Genomic DNA, 25,250 nt, shown 5'->3' on the forward strand with positions numbered 1-25,250 from the left:
CAATATATTTTCTTCCTTAATAGAGACATAAGGAAGGAACTTTTAGTTCTAAAGTTCTATGTTCTTAGAATGATACTTTTCTCCTCATCATAACAGTGAAAGAGAGGGGTGGAGGGAGAGAGAGGGAGGGAGAGGGAGAAAGAGACTCCATAAAGACTTCCATTACCATCCTATTGTTGATTTACTTATATAAGGTGAAATGAATTCACAAAGAGCAGCACAGCGATTTATGTGAGAATCTCCTCAGAAATCCTCATTCTTATGTTTTTTTTGGGGGGGTTGGGAAGTTTGTTCTGTAATTGATTCTAGATCTCTTACATAATCATGATTCAGTGATTGCAGTAGACATCAGAGTAAAATATTTTTTCCCATACTTTCCCTGAAGGATTTCCTGGCTGCAAGCCAAAATGAAAGAGAACTCACAAATATAATTGTTTTACCACCCATCTATTGAGCAATGTGATTCAATTTCATAAATGTTTATGGAGGAAAGCCTTACTATGCACAAGTCATGTTGTAAAATACCAATTAGCAATCACAGAATAGCTAAGGACCGCAGTCAAACAGCATCATTCACCATGCCACACAGACACAACAATAATAAGTTTGAGGGGTGGAAAATGGAAGCTATTGAGGTTTTCAGCTGATCACAATCAAATCTCAACACATAAAAACAGCTGGTGTTCTGTGACTCAGAATCAAACAGTTGGTTTTGAATCACCTCATACATTATTTCTCTTTATAATTTCACTGAAGAGATTTAAACCAGCACATGTCCGTCCCATTTGGTTAAACCCCTGCTTTGAGTGGTTTGCCTTTCACTTCCTAATGCCAATGAATGAAACTGACCATAAATATATATGCTCTACCTTTAAAATGTTGTTTCAAAATGATGCCACTACATTTATGTAAAAGAATGCCCTAGAAGAAATATGAACATTTTAAGGTTATGCTGTGGAATGAAGATCATTCTGCAAACAGCAATATTTTTGTAATTTAAATATGGCTACAGTATCATAATTTTCAAAGTGTGCATATTAATATTTTAATGATTATACAAGCAACACTACCTTGGGGAATTCAATATAAAGTCAGTAAATGAAAGCTTAGCCTTATTATGTGTTCTGGTTTCTGACAGGAGCACTTCTCTTTGTTCTAGGTTCCTATTACACCATTCTTTGGCAAAGGCTACTCGGCACTGGTGACCTCTTCCAATCCAACAGTCTACAAATTATTATCTCTGGACTCCCAGCTGACACCCTGCCGGAGGCAAGAGCTACGAAGCCAACTGGAACTGTGCCTTTTCTGTTGTCAAGATTTTTTTCTTACACAGGAAAAAGGAAGAGAAAAAAAAGATGAAGCTGGGCAAAGGGCAGCTGTGTCATTTTCTTCAGCTAATAGCTCTCTTCCTGTGCTTCTCCGGGATGAGTCAAGCCGAGCTGCCAAGGTCCAGATCCAAGCCCTATTTCCAGTCAGGAAGGTCCCGGACCAAGCGCAGCTGGGTGTGGAATCAGTTCTTTGTGCTGGAAGAATACATGGGTTCAGACCCCCTCTATGTAGGAAAGGTAGGGCCTGTGGCCTTTCACAGTTACAAATGGCTATTGTCACTGTTTATGGTTACATGAAGAACTGTGGTTTTTGCTTTGCAGATGAACGTGCAAAATCTTCTGGGTATGAAAAAGTTCTAACGTTTCTGCCATTAACTACTGTGAAGTTATAAGCAGGGTGTCATGGAGGAGAGTAAAGCTATAGCTTAGAGGCTGATATGCTTATTTTAAGGATTCCTAGAGGCCTGATGTACCACAATAGGGACATACTACTAAACTCATATTACTATTTAGAACAAAATAACCCACTAACCAACGAAGTGAAAGTATTCATCCACTAGTTTATTTCTAAATGTTTTTAAAGAATATATTAATTATGCACGCCTTTAATCCCAGCACTTGAGAGGCAAAGTCAGGTGGATCTTTGTGAGTTAGAGGCCAGCCTGGTCTACTTAGTGAGTTCCAGGACAGCTGGGGCTACAAGAAGACCCTGTCTCAAAAAGACCAAAAAAAAAAAAAAAGAATATATTAATTAGACATAATAATGTGTTTCTTTATGACATTTTCCTATATGTATATAAAGTATTTGATCATAGTCACCCCCAATAGCCTTTCTTTTCCCCCAGGCACTCCCACTGGTTTCCTTCCCTTTGAAACTAGCCCTTTGTCTATTTTCATGTCTCCTATAAATAACTTCTCGCCCATGCTTCTATAATAGGTGGGCTATAGAAGCATGGGTGAGAAGTTATTTACAGGATCATAGGCAACTTACTAGTGTCTATGCTGTTGAAGAAAAGGTCTGTTCCATCCACTGCAACTGTTATAGTTGATTTTCTAGTGGCTGGTTGTGTGATACTGTATAAATAATATTCCATATTCATATTCATACTTATAATAACTTTCATCATACACATCATTTTAAACTAAAACATGAAATTCTTCAACCTCATGGATCCAAATTAGAAAAAGCCCAAACCCGTTTTTAAAATTATCTTGTTAACATAGATGACTGATTTTTATTTTTTCTTGAATTTGAAAATGTCTTTTGCATTAAAGATGAACATGAACAGAAGCCAGTGAGAAGTGCCATTAGGCAAATGATGAGCAGTTCATGGTCTATGCATTTGGTGGCCATGTGGTAGCCAAATGGTGATTTTTTTCAGTTTCTTTCTGTGTGAATACTTAAGTAGGAAATGCTCCTTTGAGGACCCATAAATCCAAAGGGCATATCAAGAAAGAACGTGACCTGATGTCCATATTTTCTAGACCTTACTCCCACGTCTAGGCTTTTTGAATGTCTTAAGATGTCCTACATTTCTCAATGTGGAGCTGATTGGAAGTTACCTGATTAGAAGTTATCTGAGTAGAGCATATCAGTAAAGAAAACTATACCCCTGTGTGTCTTTATCTATCCAGTTTTATGCTTCTATTCTTCACAAAATATAGTATTGATTACTAATATGTTTGTCTAGAAACCAATTTTTGATTTGAAAAACTGAAGTAGAATATTGAGTTTTTAAGTTTAATTTAATTATTTTAATTAATCATTTCTTCACTTGAATGCACTGTAAGAATTTGTGAAAAACTTTGTTGGCAACCATCTACATAGTGCAAATTAATATTTTTAATATTTGTCATCATTTATTTATAGTGCCTGTGTATGTTTCAATAATGAGTGTTGCTGTATGAAACACAAAAGGGTTTAAATTAGTTAATGTCTTGTAGGCCTGTGTATTACAATGCTTTTGGGAACAGGGAGCATAATTTCCTGCCTTAAGAAAGCATATGTAAATACTGAGGAGATATATACATATATATCTTTTACAGTAATAATGCTATAATTTATAGCTTACATGTGTCACAATTTCTCTCACTCTATGTTAACTTTTTTCTTATAAAATGTAATGCAAGGGGCTGGCAGGATGATTCAGCAGGTAAAGGCACCTCATACTAAGCCTGATGCCTTGATTTTGAACCTTGGAATCCATATGGTTTAACGGAAGACCAAAACAACCCTACAAGCTGTCCTCTGACCACCTCCCATTCATGTACAAACATCTAACAATCACCCATGCATGTGCACATACACATTCATGTGCACACACAAACATACAAACACACACAAATGAATGAATAAAAACATACAATGATAACAGTGGCAATCGTAATTCAATGTTTTGGCCAAGAATCTAGCACTTCATTTACTTATTCTTGTACTTTTTGACAAATTGATTAGACTTTCTCCAAGAAACAGATCGCAATATTCAAAGAATTCACAAAGAGTACGTATTAGATGAAACCATGTTTTGTGACTTTGTACAAGTACATTTAGAAACAGCAAAAAAGTCGTCCCAATAAAGTGATTTTAGATTTCAATTATCTTGGTCAACTTGACATTTTAAAAATCAACAAAACTGATAAAATATTTAAAATATCCCTTTAATTTCATATTCTTAAAATAATTCAGAAGAATTGTAACTGTCAATTTAAAATTATGAAATTGCATGTGTTATGTTACTTATATTGCATATGTATTTGAACGTATTAAGTGGTATTGCCTCTTTTTTCCCAAGAGAAATTGTATGGTTTCATCCAGGCATGGTAGTGCATAGCTGTAATTCCAGCACTTGAGAGGTAGAGGCAGGATGATTAGGAGTCAGGAGTTCAAGGTCATCCACAATCTTTAGCTACATGGGAGGTGGAGGACAGCTAGGGCTACATTAGACCCTGCATCAAAGAAAAAGCAAAGCAAAGAAATGATCTATTTATCTATTTAACATAGCCAGAGATGATAACAGATTTTATATGACAGGAAACTAAGTATAAGATTTGTCTTGCATGATGTCAAGACATATGTTTCCAATGAAATGTAGAGGATGGAAATGAATTTTAATTAATCTAAACTTGAGTAAAATACAGGAAAAAGGCAGTTTAATAATGAAATGGAGAAAAGGTCTACATTTCAGAGAAACATGTATAAGACCATGTGGTAGCAGCTTACATTTTCTTGTAACAAGGTGAAATATAGGACTATAAATTGAACGTATAAGCTGACAATTTGAGTCTCTTTTGAGTTATTGACCTGAGTAAGCAGAAGAATAAAAAAAAAAACTTTGACTTCCATAGATTTTTTTAAAATCATGTGGTCATATAAAATAAATACATTTTTCTGGTTGTTTGTTAAGTCAATGTAGGTGATGACTATGGCCAGAAATGTTTGTATGTTATAGAACTATTCATTGTAGACAAAAGTATGAAAGAATACCTAGGGAGATAATCAAAAACAACAAATAAAGGAACCTAATGAATAGTTTCCACAGAAATCAGGCAGTGTTAAGTGTGAGGAAATGACAGTGCCACGTGCTTAGTCATTCAGGCAAGATCTAGAATTGTGGCTGTCTTGGAGGAAGTCATAAGTGACTTTAATAAACTTTACAGCTGATTTGATCACATGATGAATAAGTACAACGTGTACCAAATTGACATCAGTTTTATTACTGAATGTAGGCCTTTCTGGGAGTTGTATAATTTCCTAGTATCATATTAAATCCATAAGACCAAAAAATCAATTAAATGAACGTATGCTTATTGAAAATTGGTCATTAAGACACTGAAGATAACACCATAATATATCATTCTATTAGTCAGTTTCCTGAATATGCCTCACCTGTGATATCCTGACAGAAGGTAGAACAATCTGCTGAATGTGGCCAGAAACCTTTCTGTGAAAACCTGGCAAGTCACAGATTCTGGGCTATTTTGCTGTGGCGGGTTGCTATTGTTGTTGTTTGGTGTGTGCACATGTACATGTGTAGATATATGTGGGTATGCCAAAGCCAGAACTTGATGGATGCTGACTACCTGGCTGGCACAAGCATGTCCCAAGTGTCCCCCTGTCTGTGCCTTCCCAACGCTGCGATTAGAGACCTGAACTAGGGTCCTCATGCTTTTCTGACTGAATTGTCTCACTAGTTCCCAGCCTTGGCTGCTTTAGGTGCTGTGTCCTTTATAGCTAGCTTCCTTTCTTTTCTTTAATAGTATTTTAAATTATTGATCTTAGGTGCATAGAATGAGTTCTTAAATATTACTGTGATTGAATGCTGTTTTAGAGAATGACAATAGGTATCCTTTCTCCTTGGTTAATTGCTACTTTGCCTCTTTTCTCATAATTGCATCGGGGTGTGGGATGTGGAGCCACCTTTCTGTCCTTGCTGGGTTGTATATTCACTGTAGATCTTTCTACAGTACACAGGCGGTCACATTCTCCACTCATATTGCATCACAGTGTACTTTTTTAGACCAGCCTTTCCCTCACCCTGGCACTTCTCACTTTACGTTCCCTAACCATCTGACAAAAAAAATATGTCTACAAACCCAGCTAGCCTCTGTTCCAGGTATTAAGTGGTTTTCATCTTTCCTAACTGTAATGGGATGCCAGCTGATGGCTGTGCCCGAGGCCGTTACTTTCACAGAGATATGAGCTTCCTGCATCTTCCACTGTCTGCTTTCCTCATTGTTAACATCACTCTTGCCTTTTTATGTTACTCACCTTTCTTCCCTGCTCATTCAGGGAGAATTTATACCTATTGCCAGGTAGAAATCAAATACACAGACATGCAGTGTTCAGGACTCACATTCCTTCAAGTTGAAAGTGTTGGCGAGCACTCCCCAAGCATCTTCTTCACCACACTGCAGCTGCATCCTTCCGCATGTTTCTCAGTCTCCTGACATGGAAACTGCGTTCATTATTCTAGAAATACTGTTTTTATGAAAATAAGCTGTGTTAAAGAACTGAATTACAAATTATATTGCTTGGTTGGAAATGTTTGTGTTAGATCCACAAAAGGAAAATAATGAATCCCAAGCATTAATTACTTAGGGAAGAACATGTTCCTCAGAGTTAAATCTACATATTTTTTAGGCTGGTGTAAAAAAAAAAAAAAAGAAAAGAAAACTTTCCTCTAAATACGTGCAATACCTTAAGTCAAATCAAATCTTAAGTGCAAATGGAATGTGTTTCTTTTTATTAATGAATAGAAAATTGTTTTCCATAATATCCTTATAAACAGTTAGTTGATGAAGACCGGTGTTCTTACCTTCTTCCTAGCTTGCTTACAGAAGTGTGGAACTCCTGGGGTTTCCAAAGGAATTTGGACATGGACCAGCTCTATGGGGTGCAAATCAATTCATGTTTTGAAAGAAATACTTTCAGGCAGTTATTTTTAGCTCATGACAGTCTGGTGTAACTATAAGGAATTAAATGCATTTTCTCCACATGAAATCAATAATTCAAAAATTTTTATCACACTGAAGCTAGATTTTTAAATATTATCTAGAAATGAAGGTGATCACTCCCAAATGCTTTATAAGATAGAGTTGTACGGCTAAAAGTTGGAAGAACTGGGGAACTAATACCTTTAAAGCTGTATTGTTAATGTGCAGTTTGAAATTATTCCTGAGGCTTGTTTCAGACAGTTGTAGGTATCCAATCAAGAGCAAGAGAATTTTTTTTTCTGATCTGATGACACAAAGAGAGGTGTCAACCTCAAGATATATGGATGATAAAGCGAAGTATGCAGAGGCTGATCTACATTTGTACTTAGACTAGATTTCTTGTCTTCTAAAAGATAAATGCAGAAGGGTAATTTTTCAAGATGTGACTGTTTTACTGGAATTGTAATTAAAGTACCAGAACCAAAATGATTAACATCATCCCAGCAAGTCTTGTGTGTAAACAGTGTACAATTATCTGATAAGAATGCTTTCCTTAGAACATTTGCTTATCTCCTTAGTTTAAATGCTGACATGTTTTAAGGTACTTAGCTGGAAACACACAAACAAAATTTGACCAAAACATACATAATGTTCAACAGATGTGAGTTTGAAAGATTGGTGATAATCATGAGTAGAATTAGTCAAACCATGCTTAAATTAGATTTTTCTGATTTGTGGCTCATTTAAGGGTCCACATTGGAGCCGAATATATATGGAAAGATTACACATTCTGCAGTTAGTTCTTTGGAATGAAGAAGAAGTAAGATTAAAAACTGTCATTTTCTTTCACATAATATCTCAGTTCTAAGTTGCAAATCTTCCTTATCTATGACATAGTTTACATAATGTTCTGAACGGAATCATAACAGAGCTGCTATATCTTGCTTATTCAACAGAAGCAGAGACTAGTGAGCTTGTCACTGAGATTCAATTTAGTTATATTTCAGAAAGTGAGTCCCATAAAGCTAGACCATTTTTATCAATCAAATATGATCATAAGAGAAATAGTTGAGAGCTATCAAATTATGATAGTGGATAGTGTGTGCTTATTTATAAAACTAAAGTTTTACATAGAGTCACTAAAGAAATAAAGAATCTCATCTAAAATAAAAAAGGCCAGATTTGGTGGTGCATAACTTAAGACTTTAATCCTAGAACATGGGAGGCAGAGGCAGAGGCAGAGGCATCTCATTGGGATCTAGGTCAACCTGTTCTACATAGCAAGTTTGGGGCTACATTGAGACCATGTCTTAAACAAGCTAACAAAGAGAGAAATAGAAGGTATTCACATTATTTGGAAATTTAATTTTTTAAAGATAATATCAAATGCTGATATAGAGTTCAAAACATAGTATTAAAGTTAAAACTCAAGCTTGACATTTACCTGTGACAGAATGGCTTCATTCAGTGAATTTGGTAGACAAGTTTTAGGGTGTAAGGATATGAAACAAGGCTGAATTTCACATTTACAGTGTAGATGTATGATGCAGTATATGAATAATGAACATCCAGCAAGATGTCTGTATATAATTATACATAATCTAGTAATATATAAAATATTGTTTGTATATATATGCATATATATACATATAATTCTTCTCAGTGCTATGCCTTTTGATTTATGTAAAGATTGGTTTTTTTCTGTAAATGCTGAATACATTGATAATATCCACTATTTCAGCGCATTCAATATTTACCTACCCAGAGCTAAGACATGAGGGGAGAAAGAGAAACTTTAAAGATGAGAGAGTTTCAGCTATTTCCAAGGCTTCAAGTGCTCTCCAGTAGCTTTTTACTATTTTTACAAACAATGAGATCCCTTAGAATTTAGCAAAACATCAAATATATTATTTAATTTTGTTTCTATATCCATATCAATGCAATACTTTTATCAAATACATATCAAATTTCTTTAATATCAAATCCAAATTCTAAATTAGCAAGTGTTTTTATAAAAATATTTTTATCATATGTTCTAAATATCACAGCTGATTGAAGCTTTAAAATGCATTTGCTCTACTTTCCTAAACTTGAGCATTCTTTGTACCATATTGCCAGCTTTGCCACCTGAATGATCAAGCATCCTCTTTCTTAGTAGGTGTAGAGTTTTAGAAACAGTCATTTCATAGTTTGATGATCTGTGTTTGCATATTTGCCCTGTGACTTAAATGATACAATTTCAAGCAAGTAGAGTGTTTCCTCATTTTAGTTATTTATAAAATAGTTACAACAATGCCAACCTCACAAAGCTTTTGTAAAAACATAAAAAATACACATAGAAGCATAAAGTGAAGTACAGAAAGGAGAGTGTTTCTTCTTAGGGAAAAAGATTGTATGTACTCTGCGTACAATATCCCACCCATTCATAATCTGTGACTATCGCTGAATACTTAGTAATAAGCTCACAAAACTATGACACACTATAAATGTTGCTGGGGGAGACTGCTGAGCTTTATGGAGGCTCTATTTTCTAGAATTTGAATTACACCTACCTATTAAAATCTTCAAAGACAGTGATTTTACGTTAGATTAATTTAAATTTTTTAGAAGATTAAATAGTTCTTGGTCTCAAGCATTTTACATGTGACATGGTTTTGAGAACTGCCTTCACACTCAAGCTGTACTTGCTTGCTGATCCCCTGAAATATGACAAACTGGATTGAGTTTTATGCAGTCTTTAATATTCTATAAGAAGTTCAATACTGAAAATCAAGACTCTTATTTCTCTTGAAACTTGACATGTTATGTCCTATTAATACTATGATACATGATTACCTTAGTTTCATTTTATTATTAACTTTATTATAATGATACTTTCTTAAGAACAATAAAATTAGTAATAAAAAACTTGGGAGAGGCTAAATATATTCAAGAAAACATAACCAAGGGATATGCTAGAAAAAGCTATAATAAAATTAACTTCTAACCACAAAAATTAAAATGAATCTCTCCAAAATTCTTTCCTCAGAAATATTAAAATTAATGAAGACTCCAATGTCTGTTCTTCCATTTTAGACTTTGAAAACATCAGTGTACATGCGTCTACTTACATTTCTTCCTTTTTCCTCAGGTTTTTCTGTCTACTCTTTGCATTTGATATTAAAATAACCTTTCTTAAGAGATCTTGAGCACTCTCTTTCAGGAAGAGACAGCACCTATTCTGTTACCTATATGTCACAGGGCACCAGGATCAAGACTCTCTGCCTTTACCCTGTTACTGAATCTGAGGCATTCAAGTAAGAAAGATTTCCTAAAGACTGCCATTGTGGTATTTAGAGTATCCCTATGACCTTGATTATTTTAGACCTACAGATCCTATGACCATCTAGGCTAATGTAAAGATGTACAGCCCAGGAGACAGGGAGCTCTGGATAGACCCATGGTTACATCACCCTCACAATGTATGATCATCAACTTCATTTGCCAAATAATTCCTATGAAGGGTCTAGGTCTGTTTTACAATTGTCCATGAATCAAAGGAAATAAAGAGAAACTGGGGAGCCAAGGAAAGAGCTTGGTGCTTCGATGGCTGCCTGAAAAGCTCAATGCCTGATCACTCTTTGCCTTCAAAGCCAAAGATAAAAAGAAGACTTCAGTTGGTGGTCTGATAACCAAATAAGTAAAAAAGTATGTGAACTGAACCTGTAGAAATGCAAGCTTTAGAAAAGTTGGGCACTTTCTATTTTGTGATTTGTTGCCTTCTCTATGCAATTAAAAATGGATCAGCAGTCTTATGTATGACCATCATTGAATGCTTTACTCAGTTCACAGAATATATACACTAATTAATTAGTAGATTGTACTAATCTACTTTAGCCTCCTTCTCTCCTTCTAACTCAGATTCATAGGCAGGGACATTTGAGTATAAGAATGCCAGAGTGATCTGCTTCTCTCGGCTTCATCTGTATTAGATGGGTTCATTAACAGATATTATGCAATACAGTTTCTGTTTGGACGAGGAAAGATGCTGTATGCAAAACACTCCATAACTTATATGTAAAAAGCATTTGTAAAAGATTTGTTATGCAAATAATCATTGAACATAATTTTTGCTCTGTGTTCAATTACTGCTTTCTATAAATTACCTGATTAAGTCATTTTCATTTTAAAGTATGTGCTAAGCACAATCTAAAGTGATGGTAAGGAAGGTTCATCACACAAGCGCAGACAGAGACTAGATCTAAATTAATTTTCCTTGTCCTGTCATGTATCACCAAGGGACAGTAACAGCAGCTCTTCCTCCTCCACAAAAATGAAGTCAAATCAGATGTCATCGGCTAAGATGACTTGCAATGTACAAATTATTAAATGATAGATTTTTAAAACTGAAGACATCACAGACTGGCTTCACTGATAAAATATTAGGATAAGAACAGTATTTGTAGCACAAATATACAAGAAATATTGCATGAATTATATTTGGACAATATCATTTCTTAAGTATGATAAGTAATGACATATGCAACACATTCAAGATTTGACTGTCCTTCTGATAGTTTAAATATCAGAATTAAATAAGATTTAAGAACACCTAGAACAGCTATTTAAATTGTACATTTGAAAAAAAAAGGTTGAACACACACATCCCACACAGAGAATGAGAACAAGAGAGGGAGAGAAGGAATAGTTCTATTTTCAAATAATTTTCTAAATCTTAAAAGAAAATGAAACCTTAGAGAGTTTCCCAGGAGGCAAGAGATTCTAGAGTGATTAGAATTCTACCAGTGAAAAGCGATGCTTAATGGAACGACATAAAGAGAACTGCTTGATAATCTTTCTGTTTTCAGTTAATATTCTTTCATTCTTATGTTTTAAGACCATGTCTTAGGTCAGAGATTCATTTAGACTGCAGTTTGAATCAAACTCATTACTATTTCACCAATGTTATATGTCTTTAAATCTTGAATTAAAAAACTAGTTTTGAATAAATCACATGTTAATTTTTCAAGTGGTAGCATTTTAAACTGTCTCCAGCTTAAGTATTAAGAATCGGTATTGATTGCATAACATTTTTGAAGTAGTGAAACTCTGACATTTTAGAAAGTTTTCAACATCTCAATACAATTTAAGTCCTTGTATAAACAAGATATGTTTTCTGTATACAAGTAAAACCTAAGTATTTTTCAATTCTGATGACCTTAAGAACATAGAGAAGTAGTTTACACCTTCTTAAGGGAAAATTTTTCAGAGCTCCTAAGATATGCCATTGCAAAGAATGGTTTGGTCAGGCAGATATTTTGCAAATTAATTTAAAAAACACAGAGAAAATTTTTTAAAAAAGAGATTTTAAATTTTTATTCATAATTCAAATAAAACGAAAATCATGATATTGAAATTAATTGTACAGAATGGGTAAGGAGTACTTGAGATACAGGACAAAGATGAAATTGATATTATAATTTAATTTTCATACAAAAATATCATGTCAGTTGACTATATTCATGTGTAAAGAACATGAGTTTTAGGACATTGCTAGAGTAAATAAATACTAACTCTCTCCTAAATTTCACAGGAACTTAGTATATGGTTTCTGTATTTGGATTAACCAACAGGAAAAATTATGTCTTCAGTTCTGTAGCAGATGTGTCCACTGAAACACATAAATTGAAGATTTATCTATACATATAGAAGCATCTGACTGAGTGGAGAGAATTAATGTCTAGCACTAAAAGGTCTTCACAAGGTGACTTGGAGTGATATGCCTTCTCCCTTACTCCCAAGTTCTCTCCTATATAACACAATAGCATAACTAGAACCTAACCAAGGATAAATTTAAAAGTTTCCACAGGCTATGGCAATGCCAAGTATTACTTTTGCTGGCTCTGTAACAGTTAACAGTGCTAGCTTAGGGAAGCTAATTTCTGGATTAATTTGTCTCAGCCTTGATAATACCTAATTAAGAAGCATCATCAGTCATTGATTTTATTAGATATTTTTCATGACTTCAGTAAATTTCTACAGTAAAATAATAAGAATGCCTAAATGACATTTACTATCATATTTGTCAAGAACCAGTGTCACACTAGTTCTTCAAAAATACCTGATCTGAGTTTATCCAAATTATGTGAAATGAGGAGCTAAACATTAAAACAAAGCATGAGGAACTTCATGGAGGAAACATTTCCTATCTATTCCCTATCTATCCACCATATTAATTATTATTTTTTTCTACTATCAGAATTGGTGGGAATCTGAGAATGACTCTTATTTAAATTTTATTATCTAGGAAACTTAATCTTAAGAGAGCTGTACCTTTTATGAAAAAAGAGACAGGATTAGAATTACCTAAATCCAGACTGGCTTCCTTCTTTTCTTAAGTGTTTCACCTCTGATTGCTTGGTTTGCTCATTTTAATCCTTTCCTTTGGGCATAGAGGCATGCAGAATTTTCTTTCCCAAGTCTCTGATGCTGAGCCTCCTCTCCAATCTTCAATAAACTTCCATTTTCACATGTGTTTCTCATTAATACTTGTTGGAAGTCAGCAAAGCAATAAAATATGAGTAATTATTCATGATCCTGGATAGGAAGAAATGTCTATCTATTTCAGTGTTTTAGAATAAAAATATGGATGAACCTGAATTTATGCTTTGACAGATAATACTTATACAATTTATGTGGTACAGTGTGATATTTCATTATGTCTGCATAGATACATAAAGTGGCAAATAAGATAGTGTTTATCAGAGGCTGGGGAAGATGGGGGAGGAGGGATGGAGATGTCTGGGTTAACGGGTAAAAACACAAGGATATAGGAGAAACATGTTTTATATGAATGGTTGTTATACTTCAGAATATTTGTCAGGCTTAATTTCTTTTTATTTTGGTCTATAAATCACATTAGTCATCTTTTTTAGACAATTGATGCAATCCTCAGAATGATTTGATGATAATGCTTATTGAACTTCACATGTATTGGTCTTGTATCACTTTTCCTGTTGTTATATACATTTCAGATGTTTCTATTTTATGTCATGTACATTTAGCAGATGATAAAACATGTCTGAGAAGAGAAATACTGATTTCACCAAAATTAGGTTAATAATTACATTTTGCATATTAAGTGACAGGATTATAATATTAACATACATATAAATTACATATACTCTTATGGAAGTATACTACTACTTTTACCATAAACATTTATATATTTATATGTGGCATCTACTAAACATCTGAAATTACTGTACTTAAGAGGAAATTATTTTGTGTTTAAAAATCAATACTTTCCATATTTGCAATGATATTACAAGGAAGCAGAAAATGTAAAGCAACTTACGCACTGCAACTGTTTTACATTTGTTTATTGTGTGTGCTGGGGAGGAGGTCACATGTCATTTTGTGTGCTGGGGAGGAGGGCACATGTGGAGGTTAAAGAACAGCCTAATAGTTGGTTCTCTCCTTCCACCATGTGGATCCCAGGGAACAGGCTCAGATTATTGGACTTGGCAGCAAGAGCCTTTGCCTGCTGAGCCATCTTGCAAGCCCTCAATCAAATATTTATTTTCATTTTTGCTATTTCACTTCCTCGTCCATTTATCTTTTTGTTCCCTTACTATTGTTTCTTCACATTTCAGTATCTAGATGACAATTATTATGGATAATTAATGTTTTAAAATAGGTCAAATTGTCTTGCTGTCATATTATCTTGTTGGCTGATTTCTACTTTTAGATAGAAATGGAATGTCTGCATAACACTGGTGTTAAACTGGGGCAAATTATTCTATTGGATATGAGATCATTAGCTGTAGTTGACTCTTGCTGCATATTGTGTTTAAGCAGTATAACTGACTATACCTGAAGCACACGTGACTCTAGTCTCATAATTTGCATCAGTTACCCAACCATTGAACTATGCTAAAACTATTTCTACTTTTATGTATATTTCTGCTTAAGGACATCTTATATAATACAGAATAAAAATTACAAATAATATACAACCCATGCTTGATCCAATCTGACTTACCATGTACACATCCTCTCCCCCATATGATATATCACAATCTATGAGGGGACAAACTTTAGGGAGCACTTTAGTACTATATCTGGATCAATTCAAATAGCAGGACCATAAATTAAGTCCACATAGTATCATTAAACAGATCGCAACAAAGATAAGTGTTTATAGCATAAAAGCTCATACGAAAAGGCACCGCTGCCTTTCTTGACATTCATTGCAGTCCTGTGAAGCAGTACACTAATTTTATACTCCTTTTTGATGCTCAAAATTATCACATATCAGTATATTGTACTGCTTAACTGAACCCGCAAATACAATAATGAAGGTGAACTGTTTCTATTTAATAAACAGATTAAGAAGAAATCACATGTGGATCAAGAATGGCAGCGTTCAGCTCTTAGGCAACTAGTCCCCTCAGATAAATCAATAACAAATTCAAGGAAAGAAAACAGAACATAAGGAAGGTAAATGAGGAGGAAAAATAATTATAAAACTATCATAGCAGTAAATGAAAATCTAGAAAATCCTCAAAAACCTCACTGAAAATCTATTGGTTTTTTTTCCACACAATTTCAATTCATTGTATGTATGTTTATGTTACAGGAATTTGGCAAATAATGCATGGTTTCATGGAAACGCTATTCCTTCTGAACCTTGAGAAATCTGTAATGGTCAATAAATTTCAGTTTACTTATAAGTAGCTAAGTTATTCAGATACTAGTTCTAATTTCAGAAAGTACAAAGACTTTAATAAAAAATTTAGCAATACAAACACAATTATTTGGAAATCATGAGGCCCTTGATAGACTGAAGAGAGCCTTTGAGAATCACAGACATTTCAAAGTGTTCAGAAGTGCCTGAGCCCAATCAGTATCAGTCTGTCCTTTCTGATGGAAATACTGACTAAAGCATTAGTGCAGTTATGTCTGAAACCATCATCAGGGCAAGACATCATGGAGTTTACATCATGGGGTCTGGGAATCACAGGCATAATCAAGTAAAACATAGGAAGGAATAGATACTTATAATCTTATAGAGAAAAAAATCATGAGAATGGAAAAACTATTCAAAGAGAACTAATAATTTTCAAATCTCGGTGGTTAGCCACACTTGAAAATAGTATTTTTATAGTGCGTAGGTAGGTGCAGATACGAAATAAGCAGATACTAGGCAAAGTGAAGTCCAGGCAGCAGAAACAGACATTTTTAGTCACACTCTTAGTCATTTTGTTTAAGTAAAAATATAACAAACCACATGGCTGGTTTTGAGGGAGTAGCACAAAACAGCAAAAGAAGTGAGACCAGTTTATCATTTGGGAGGTAAATTTTCTCACCCACTCTTGAGGTCCTGTTACAGAAGTACTTTTAGACATAAACCATTTGGCTGAAGTTAGACTATGCCAGAAGAAAGCAAAGTTTATTAAACAACACATCCTGTGTGCCTGAGGTATAGATATCACTTATAATCTCATTGATTCTGTTCCACAGTATGATTTTATGAATTTCTGGGAAAACTCAGTAAATGATCATTATATCAGGAATTGTTATCCTTAATCTCAAGGTTCAATCTTTAAACCTCTAAACCTTCTCATTTTAAAAATAATCAGAATCCAAATGACTTATTTGCTTGCCTGGTAATGCCAATATACGTCAAGAAGTTCTGTGTATCATCTTTTACTTTTTATTACAAGTCCTGAGTCACATTTGCTTTTCTGATGTACCCTTCTATGTCCATATATTATGTTAATACCCATATGAGCCATCCTGTTTTCTTTCTTTAAAAAAAGGTATTCAGGGCTGGAGAGATGGCTCAGCAGCTAAGAGCACTGACTGCTCTTGCAGAGGACCTGGGTTCGATTCCCAGCACCCACATGGCAGCTATGAACCATCCTTAGCTCCAGTTCCAGGGGAATCCGAAGCCCTGTCTGACCTCTGCAGCATTGCATGACACAGATGCACTCACATTCATGTAGGCAATATACTCATGCACATAAAAATAAAAATAATAAAATACTTTTAAAAAGGTATTCAGTACATAGAATGTTGAAAAACTAAGCAGATCACAAAGAAGCTGAATTTGTGGTATTTTATGATATTTTCAGCAACTATAATTCAATGAGCGGATTTTGGATTTGTCTTTAGTTAACTAGAACTTGGTTAACAGTTGCAAACATTCCACTTGCCACAATAGTGCATTTAAACTATGACTTGGTTGAGCACAATATGCAGCTTCTAAAGTACTGTATATAAAAGTGATTGTCAGGGTCTGGAGAGATGGCTCAGTGGATGAACACTGACTGCTCTTGCAGAGGACCCGGGCTTGATTCCCGGCGCTTACATGATGGCTAAGAACCATCCTTAACTCCTGTTCTAGGGTAATCAGATGCCCTCTTCTGACCTCCCTGGCACTGCAACACCTGTACACTCACGTACATGCAGGTAATACACTTGTACACATGAAATAAAAATGAAAATAAAAATAATAAAATAATATAAAAAAGTTGTTGTCAGAGAGCTGTATTGTTGTTATGGTTAATATGTATTGTGAACAGCACTAAGCCTAGGACATTAATGAGACACCAGTATATGTGTATCTGTGAGGGTATTTCCAGAGTACAGGTCACGAATTTGAGAGGGAGTAGAGCAGCACAGGAGGAGTTGGAATTGGAAGAGGGAAGGGTGGAAATGATATAAATATAGTACTCATGCATGAAATTCTCAAAAAAAACCTTAATTGAATCCAGGAAGTGTGACACACATCTTTAGTTCCAGCACTTGGGAGGCAGAGGCAGGCAGAGATCAGTGAGTTCAAGAACAGCCTACTCTACATAGCAAGTTCACAGCCAGCTGGGGCTACAGGGAGACTGTTTCTCAACAGAAAAAAAAAAAAAAGAAAAAAGAAAAGAAAAAAGAAAAGTTAAGTTGAAAAAATAAATTTTCCTTATCCCATGGGGTGGATACTAAGATTGAATCAAAGTGGAGAAATAATATTACCTTTTCTCCTTGTCCTGGTCAGAGACATGAACCAAGGTGTCCCTTCCAACATACCCACTCTATTGTGATGGACAATATGTCTCTGAATGGAAACCAAAATACTTCTTCCTCTTTAAGTTGTCTTTTGTCAGGTACTTGGTGTCTGCTATGTGAAGTCAATTATAATGTTGTAGATAATACAAAAATATGCACCTTATGATATACCACATAAAATATAAAGTTAAAGAAAGTCTCAGACCTAAGAAAGCAATATAACACCATACTGTATACATGCAGAATAAAACTATGTCATTTCTTTGGAAAATTCTGAGATGATAGTAGGGAATATTATATATTATATAAACTCCCTTTCAGTAAAAATATATCTGTTGGAAGTGGTAGCATAAAATTAATTATGTTTTTTTGTTAGGGTGAATATTTTTCATTTAACAAACACATTCTCCAACTCAAAAGAACTTATTAATAGAAATCATATTAACAGTAAATTTTTATCCATCAATTCATGATAACACTTCCCAATGTGGTAGAAAAACATGATTCTTGAAGGAAAAAAAGGGACCAACAGAATAGAAAAACAAAACAAAACAAAACAAAAACCATAATGGTGTTTAGAAAAGAGTGTTTCATTCTTTTGATAGTATTAGTTTATGGTTAATTTGATCATCATGGATGGAACATTTGCTATCAATAATTATATCTCATTTTCATATTATCTAAGGAGAAACTCAAATATTTTGTTTATCAAATATTTTCTATTAGAGGAATATTTCTTTTAGCACAATAAAATACAGCAAAATCAGCAATATGTCAACCATATAAACTGAACATTCAGTATGAAATTTATTACAAATGTTTTTGGCTTCATTGACCCTTCATGGGTATTTGACACTGACCTTTTGTCCTTTCTTCCATTCTCCATATTCCCTAAAAGAACCACATGCTAGCAGTTCCCAGTTAATGCTACTCATCAATGTAGCAAATATGCAAGATGTGTTTCTTTTTTTTATAAAAATAGGCCGGGTGTGGTGGTGCACGCCTTTAATTCCAGCACTTGGGAAGCAGAGGCAGGTGGATCTCTGTGAATTCAAGGCCAGCCTGGTGTACATAGTGAGTTCCAGGACAGCTGCAGCTACAGGGAGACCCTGTCTCAAAAAGCCCCCCCCCAAAAGATATATTTATTTTTACTCTGTATGTATATTTTGCCTGCATGCATGTGAGCACAGCACATTCATGCCTGCCTGCAGACAAGCAGTCAGAAAAAGACTTCAGATTCCCTAGAACTGGAGTTATGGAAGATTGTTAGCTGCCAAGTGGGTGTTGGGAGCCAAACTGTAAGAGCGGCTAGTGCTCTTAATCTCTGAGCCATCTCTTCATCCCCAAGCCTATGTTTCTAACATGAATATACTTGGTTATATCATGGAGAACAAAAGAAAAATATATTTCCAGCTAAATAGTCTATTAATATATGACATCACAATCATATCTAATCTTTAAAGTGATATCCAGAGTAGATAATGAGATTTTTGTGTCCCAAGCTGACCCATATAATATGTGGGTTCAGTAGCTTCATAAATATAAAAAAATTTCTTTTGGACATTATCCAGAATTTTACACCCACATTTTAGTCTATCAACCCATTGAATGTTAGATCCTGGGTCTTAGAAATGAAACATTAACTCATAACCTGCATTAACCTTATAATATATCTACTTCTTTCTAGTACAAAAATAAATCTGTACTGAAAGTGTTTATTTGAATGTATTACTACAGTATCTGTGATCATATTCGGTTCTTGTTAAAAATGATGTGGACAGCCGGGAGTGGTGGCACATGCTTGTAGTCCTAGCACTTGGAAGGCAGAGGCAGGCAGATCTCTGTGAGTTCAAGGCCAGCCTGGTCTACATAGTGAGTTCCAGGAAAGCAGGGGCTACAGAGAACCCCTTCTTAAAAAAAAAAAAAAAAAAAAAAAAAAAAGAAGATGTGGTTAAAGGATCTCTCTAAGGGTTAACTCTCTGGGTCAGATAATTTTCCTTTGTTTCATGCCCATCAATGAAAAGTCATTATTAATGCACAAAGTTGTCATATTTTTGTGAATTTGAAATGAAAAAAATTAATGGTCATTATCATTTCTAACATTTATTGACATAGCCCGGCTGAATGTCATGCAGAGACCTCTTACATTGTTTTTTGTAAAGACATTTTAAAATTTAAGTTGAGATTTTCTATGAGAAAAAATTTTCCTGTTAGTACTTTGATGAGGGCTGTTATTAATTGTTCACAATTATTCTGTTGCTGTTACTGTTGGTACTACAGCTTCTGCTGGGAGAAAAGAGGGAATTGGGACATTATTTCTATTTCATTGAAAAGGATTTATTGAATATTTGCCACTCATGGAACAAGACATGACAAGAGTTTACATTCTAGCATGAAGGTGAAAGTAATTACTAAAGACATCAACATAATTTAAGAAACTGCTTTCAGATCTCAATGGATTTAGGGAGAATAGTCAGAGTGGAGACAGGAAATGAATGGAAACAGACAGGAAATAAAGAGTTCTATACCATGAAGGGGTAGTTGGGATTCCAGATGCAATAAGGCAGCCACACCGTGTGAAGGCAGAGGTATAATTACAGATTGTATTTTTTCTTGAGTGAGAGACTTCCAACTATTCTCAATACTGAGAAAGTGACCTAATTACTTTTAATATACTTAACATCAATAAATGTAGCTAAGAAGTTAGCATCTAGTCAGAGTTAGTCTAATAGGGCTGCACATTCACTAGGTGTGTGGGCAATCTATGATCTGAAAAGTTAGTACAATTTAAGACAAAAAAAAGAACCAGTTAATGTGAGGAACATACTAGGTGAGTAAATTGCATTACTTTTCAATGGCCCCTTAGTAAAATAAGAGCCCTAAAACTTTGGCCTAAAGTATCAAATAAGTGAAAAAGAGATATAGTCATAATGACTTCTATTTTTTTCAATATTTCCACTAAACTTTGTCTTTCATTAGAGTCACTAAAAATAGATCATAAATTTAACTATATTCATTGTGTGAAAGATTTATTAATATTTAAGTAGATGTGGGCCAAGTCAGGTGCAAAGCATGGCTTACAATACATGTCCTGACCGGATGAAGCAAGATAGAACTTCAAAGATCTTTAAACCTAGTATTGTTCTTCTCAGAGGAATTCCATTGTTATTTTGAAGTAAATTCTGTATTAGTAACTGAAATGATGATCCATCAATTTTATAGAAAGATACAAGCAAAAAAATACATTTATGGCTCTCATTTCTAAGAGAACTGGGCTTATTAAATCTAATCTAATAATAAACAAATCTAAATCACAAATAAAATATCTGAAATTCAAGAAAGAAAAAAGAAAGGAAAAAGAAAGAAGAAAGATGAAAGAGGAAGAAAGAAGGAAGCAAGCAAAAGAATGAAGGAAATCAGTTTACAGTTTTGTGATATATGCTACATTTTTACGAAGTTATAAGTCTGCTGTGTAGTACATACAAGTATGTTCATAGATGACCACTTCTTATGCAGAGATTTAGAGACCATCACATCTGCTGGGACTGCTCAACTAACACTCAGATGTTTGGGACTCTAGTAGCGTAGAGCTTCCTGAAGTCACCAATTTTCTGACCAGACAGTATTCTTGATGATGCCGTTTGACAGGCATCTCTGCAATCCACAAAACAGGATAGTGAATGCTCTTTATATATAGCAGTAATGTGGAGAAGAATAATTATACTTGCTTTCTGTAAGATGGAGGTCCTCTAATAAGATGGAGGATTATAGCCACTTAGTACATCAAATTTTAAACACATTTAGATACTTTTGACCAACAGACAATTATATTTGAATTATAGCTAGCAGATTGTGTCTTCTTGAAAATAAGAAGCATAGATGAAGAAAGTACCAAAAAGAAGAAATTCTTAGTTTGCAATGGTCCTATTAAGAAGTTACTTTATTTGCTGGAGAGATGGCTCAGTGGTTAAGAGCAGTTGCTGCTCATGTAGAAGGCTGGGGCTTGGTTTCCAGCTGCCAGATGATGGCTTACAACTATCTATAATTGCTATAACAGTAGATCCTCTGTCCTCTTCTGGTTTCCATAGGCTCCTCTGCATGTGTTGTACAGAAAATGATGTAGTGACATATACACATACATAAATAAATTTAGATTTAAATAGAGTTACTTTATCATGGAAAATTTTCATGGCTTTCATTAACTTTCAGTTTTCACAAATAGCTATAGAGGTATGTGTCACGGTGCAGTGACCACAATCCAAGCCTGAAGGGCTTGGGGACCCCGATGGATAGAAATCAGGACACAGGAGATTCAGAGGTCTATGTGCCAGTACATCTTTATTGTGAACTAAAGCAAGCTTATATAGGTATCAGATCTGGAGTAACCAAGGAATAACTAAGGAAACATCACTAAACAGAAAGTTACCAAGGGATAACCAAGGATACATTATGTTACCACCAAGAATACATTACTTCACCAACCGAAACTCACACAATGTTTACAGTATACAACATTTAGCTACATAATATTTATAATATCTTAGATATAAGGTGTACTGTTTGTGATAACTCTTAGCAACTACTATAATTCATTATTTCTATATAGAAATCAAGCTAAGGGTGCTGAGAAACTCCAGTGCCCATAAACTGAAACAGAGCTCTTTGGTTATGTTTCCAAGACTGCCAATTAATCAGGGAGGCATAGCCTGTCAACTCAGAACACAGAAGCAGAGAGCAGGGAACTCCCAGGATGGAAGCATTCTTTCTCCAATGGTTAAGTCAAGGCAAGCTGCCACAGCCTAATGCAGCAATGGCTGTGCCCATAATAATAGTAGCTCCCAACAGGTATGTAAGGAAAGAATTTGTGTGTATAAATTATGCAGAGATATATTCTTTCCCTTCCTTTATGTTGTAATATGATGAGAAAACATAAATAATCTTAGTATTCTTTCTTAGTTAATTTTATTAGTATTAAGTAGAAAATGGAGGAGAAATACCAATGTCAGCCTTGGTTACCTCATACTAATTTGGAGGTGATGTTTCAACCTGAGCTTTGGAATATGGAAAAGTAAATCCCAGATAAATGAAGGAAGACAGAGGGAAAGAAATTCTTTACCCAAGGGACCAGTTTATGTACCCACGGGAAGCATGAGGAAATAGCATGTCTTTAGGAATCTGTGAATGATGTAAATGGCAAAGAGCACATGAGAGGAGCAAAGGTGGCCATGATAGAACACCAAGCCTGTCATGATGTCTAATAACCTTGCTAGGGTTCTTTGCTCTTTTTGTTTTGTCTTTTGGTAACTTTGAGGGTTGCTTTTTAGCTCCCATTTCAGAAAGGCAAATTCTAGTAGAGTTAAAAGCAATGATATTGAGTGTAGGTATGTTTAGAGATAGAAAACCAATTCTATGATCATTAAATACTCCAGGGAAGATGGGGACTTTTATATGATTCAAGGGTGTGAATAGTGGATGAACTTGTACTGAATGACATCTGGGGATACTAATGTGACTTGATAGACCTTAACACAAATTGCAGAATGCCAACAGGGAAGGGGGTTGTGATGGTTTGAATGAAAATGTCCCCCATAGGCTCCAAGTATCTGGACATTCTGTTCCCAGATGGTGGTGCGGTTTTGGGAGGTTTTAGAAGGTGTGGCTATCCTGGAGGAAGTATGTCACTGGGGGTGGGCTTAGAGAGTTCTTAAGCCTTGCCAGATCTCTGGTCAATCTCTTGCTTAATGTGCCTGCATGATGATGTGAGAGCTTCATTTCTGCTGCTCCCGTTCCAGCTGTCTCTAGCCACCATGCCTCCCTGCCATGATAGACTTAATTTGCCTGGAACTGTAAGCTCAAATAAATTCTTCCTTCTATAAATTGCTTGGGTCAATGTTTCTATCACAGCAACAGAAAAATGACTAATACAGGAGTAAAAAAATTAAGGTGTTCTGTATGAGATACACAAAATTCAACAAAAAATTTATAAAAAAAGAATGTGAAGAAAATGACTTGGTGAATAAATATTTTTAGGAAGGTGGAGTCATATGAGAGGCTTAACAGTTAACTGCAGTTGAGTCTGTAGGGAAGGATCTGGATGGGGCATACTTTCTCTTGCCTTGGTTCCTCCATTTCACAGGCATGTTCAAGCTACAGCCATGGGGTACGTGGATCTGAGAGAATTGTGAATATCACCCAACACAAAAATGGAAACTTACCTGAAACATCATGAGATTATTTCCAGTTTGCATTTTTACCTTTGCAACTCAATTGCTAGATTTTATTATTATTATTATTATTATTATTATTATTATTATTACTGCAATATGTGCTTTTGCATGTATGGTGGTTTGAATGAGAATGTCCCACATAGGCTCCCAGTATTTGGACATTTTCGTTCCTAGTTGATGGCACTGTTTTGAGAGGTCTTAGAAAATGTGGCCATGCTGGAGAGAGCATGGCACTGGGGATGGGCTTAGAGAGTTCTTTAAGTCTTGCTCAATCACAAGTCACTCTCTTTTTCCTGTGCCTGCTTGAATATGTGAGAACTTAGCTACTGCTCTTTCTCCAGTCAACTCTACCACCATGCTTCCCCAGCATGATGGATTCTTGCCCCTTTGGAACCATAAGCTCAAAAGACTTCTTCCTTTTACAAGCTCCCTTGGTGATGTGTTTCTATCACAGCAACAGAAAAATAACTGATACAGTATGCTTGTGTGTGTGTGTGTGTGTGTGTGTCTCTGTGTCTTTGTGTCCATCTGTGTTCACACACATGTACATTCCATGGTGTGTGAATGGAGCTCATAAGACAACTTTCAGAAGTTTGTTATTTCCTTCCACCATGTGGGTGCTAAGGATCAAACTTAGTTCTTCAGGATTGGTAGAAGGTGCCGTTACCCACTGAGCCATCTCACAAGTTCCAATTGCTAATCTATCAATCATAAAGTTCAAAGATGGGAATGTTGTGTTCCAATGTCAAAAGATTTGATGTACCTGATAGTGAATGTTGACAACTGATTGATAAACTGTTTTTACTCCTAAACACTAAACATCATATTAAGTTGGCCATAATCACTTTAAAGTTGCTTGAGGGTTTTTCATGCAGAGAGATGGACACATGAAATATGTTTCTACCAGATATGGTAGGTGAGAAACAGCTAACTGAACCTAGCTAAAAGCAAAGTACATAATATTTAGAATCTCTCAATGGAAAATTATCTTTTCAAATTCCTTTTTGACAGGAACTCTTGAGAGTAAAGAGTTTAGGACATTCAACTTTCTCATCTTTTATTTAACAACTCAGGTAGTTAAATATGTGTGTGTATTCCAATTATGTACTTTGTGTATCTGTTAATGTGAGCACAAAACCACATGCCACAAAATGCATGTAGAGGTTAGAGGACAACTTGTAGGAATCTGTTGTCTGTTTTCACTGCATGTATCCTTAGT

The 25,250-nt window shown here is 35.0% G+C and overlaps 1 protein-coding gene across 1 annotated transcript in view; it reads left to right on the forward strand.

Moving 5' to 3' along the window:
- Cdh7 (cadherin 7) overlaps positions 1 to 25,250 on the forward strand; it is a 145,286-nt gene that overhangs the window by 11,263 nt on the left and 108,773 nt on the right. The window contains exon 2 of the mRNA XM_008840671.3: positions 1,160 to 1,565. Within this exon, the coding sequence (XP_008838893.1) occupies positions 1,356 to 1,565 (210 nt within the window). The 5' untranslated portion in view covers positions 1,160 to 1,355. The remainder of the gene's footprint in view (positions 1 to 1,159; positions 1,566 to 25,250) is intronic.

This window comes from Nannospalax galili, unplaced genomic scaffold, assembly GCF_000622305.1.
Source record: "Nannospalax galili isolate Female #2095 unplaced genomic scaffold, S.galili_v1.0 scaffold298, whole genome shotgun sequence".
NCBI lineage: Eukaryota > Metazoa > Chordata > Mammalia > Rodentia > Spalacidae > Nannospalax > Nannospalax galili.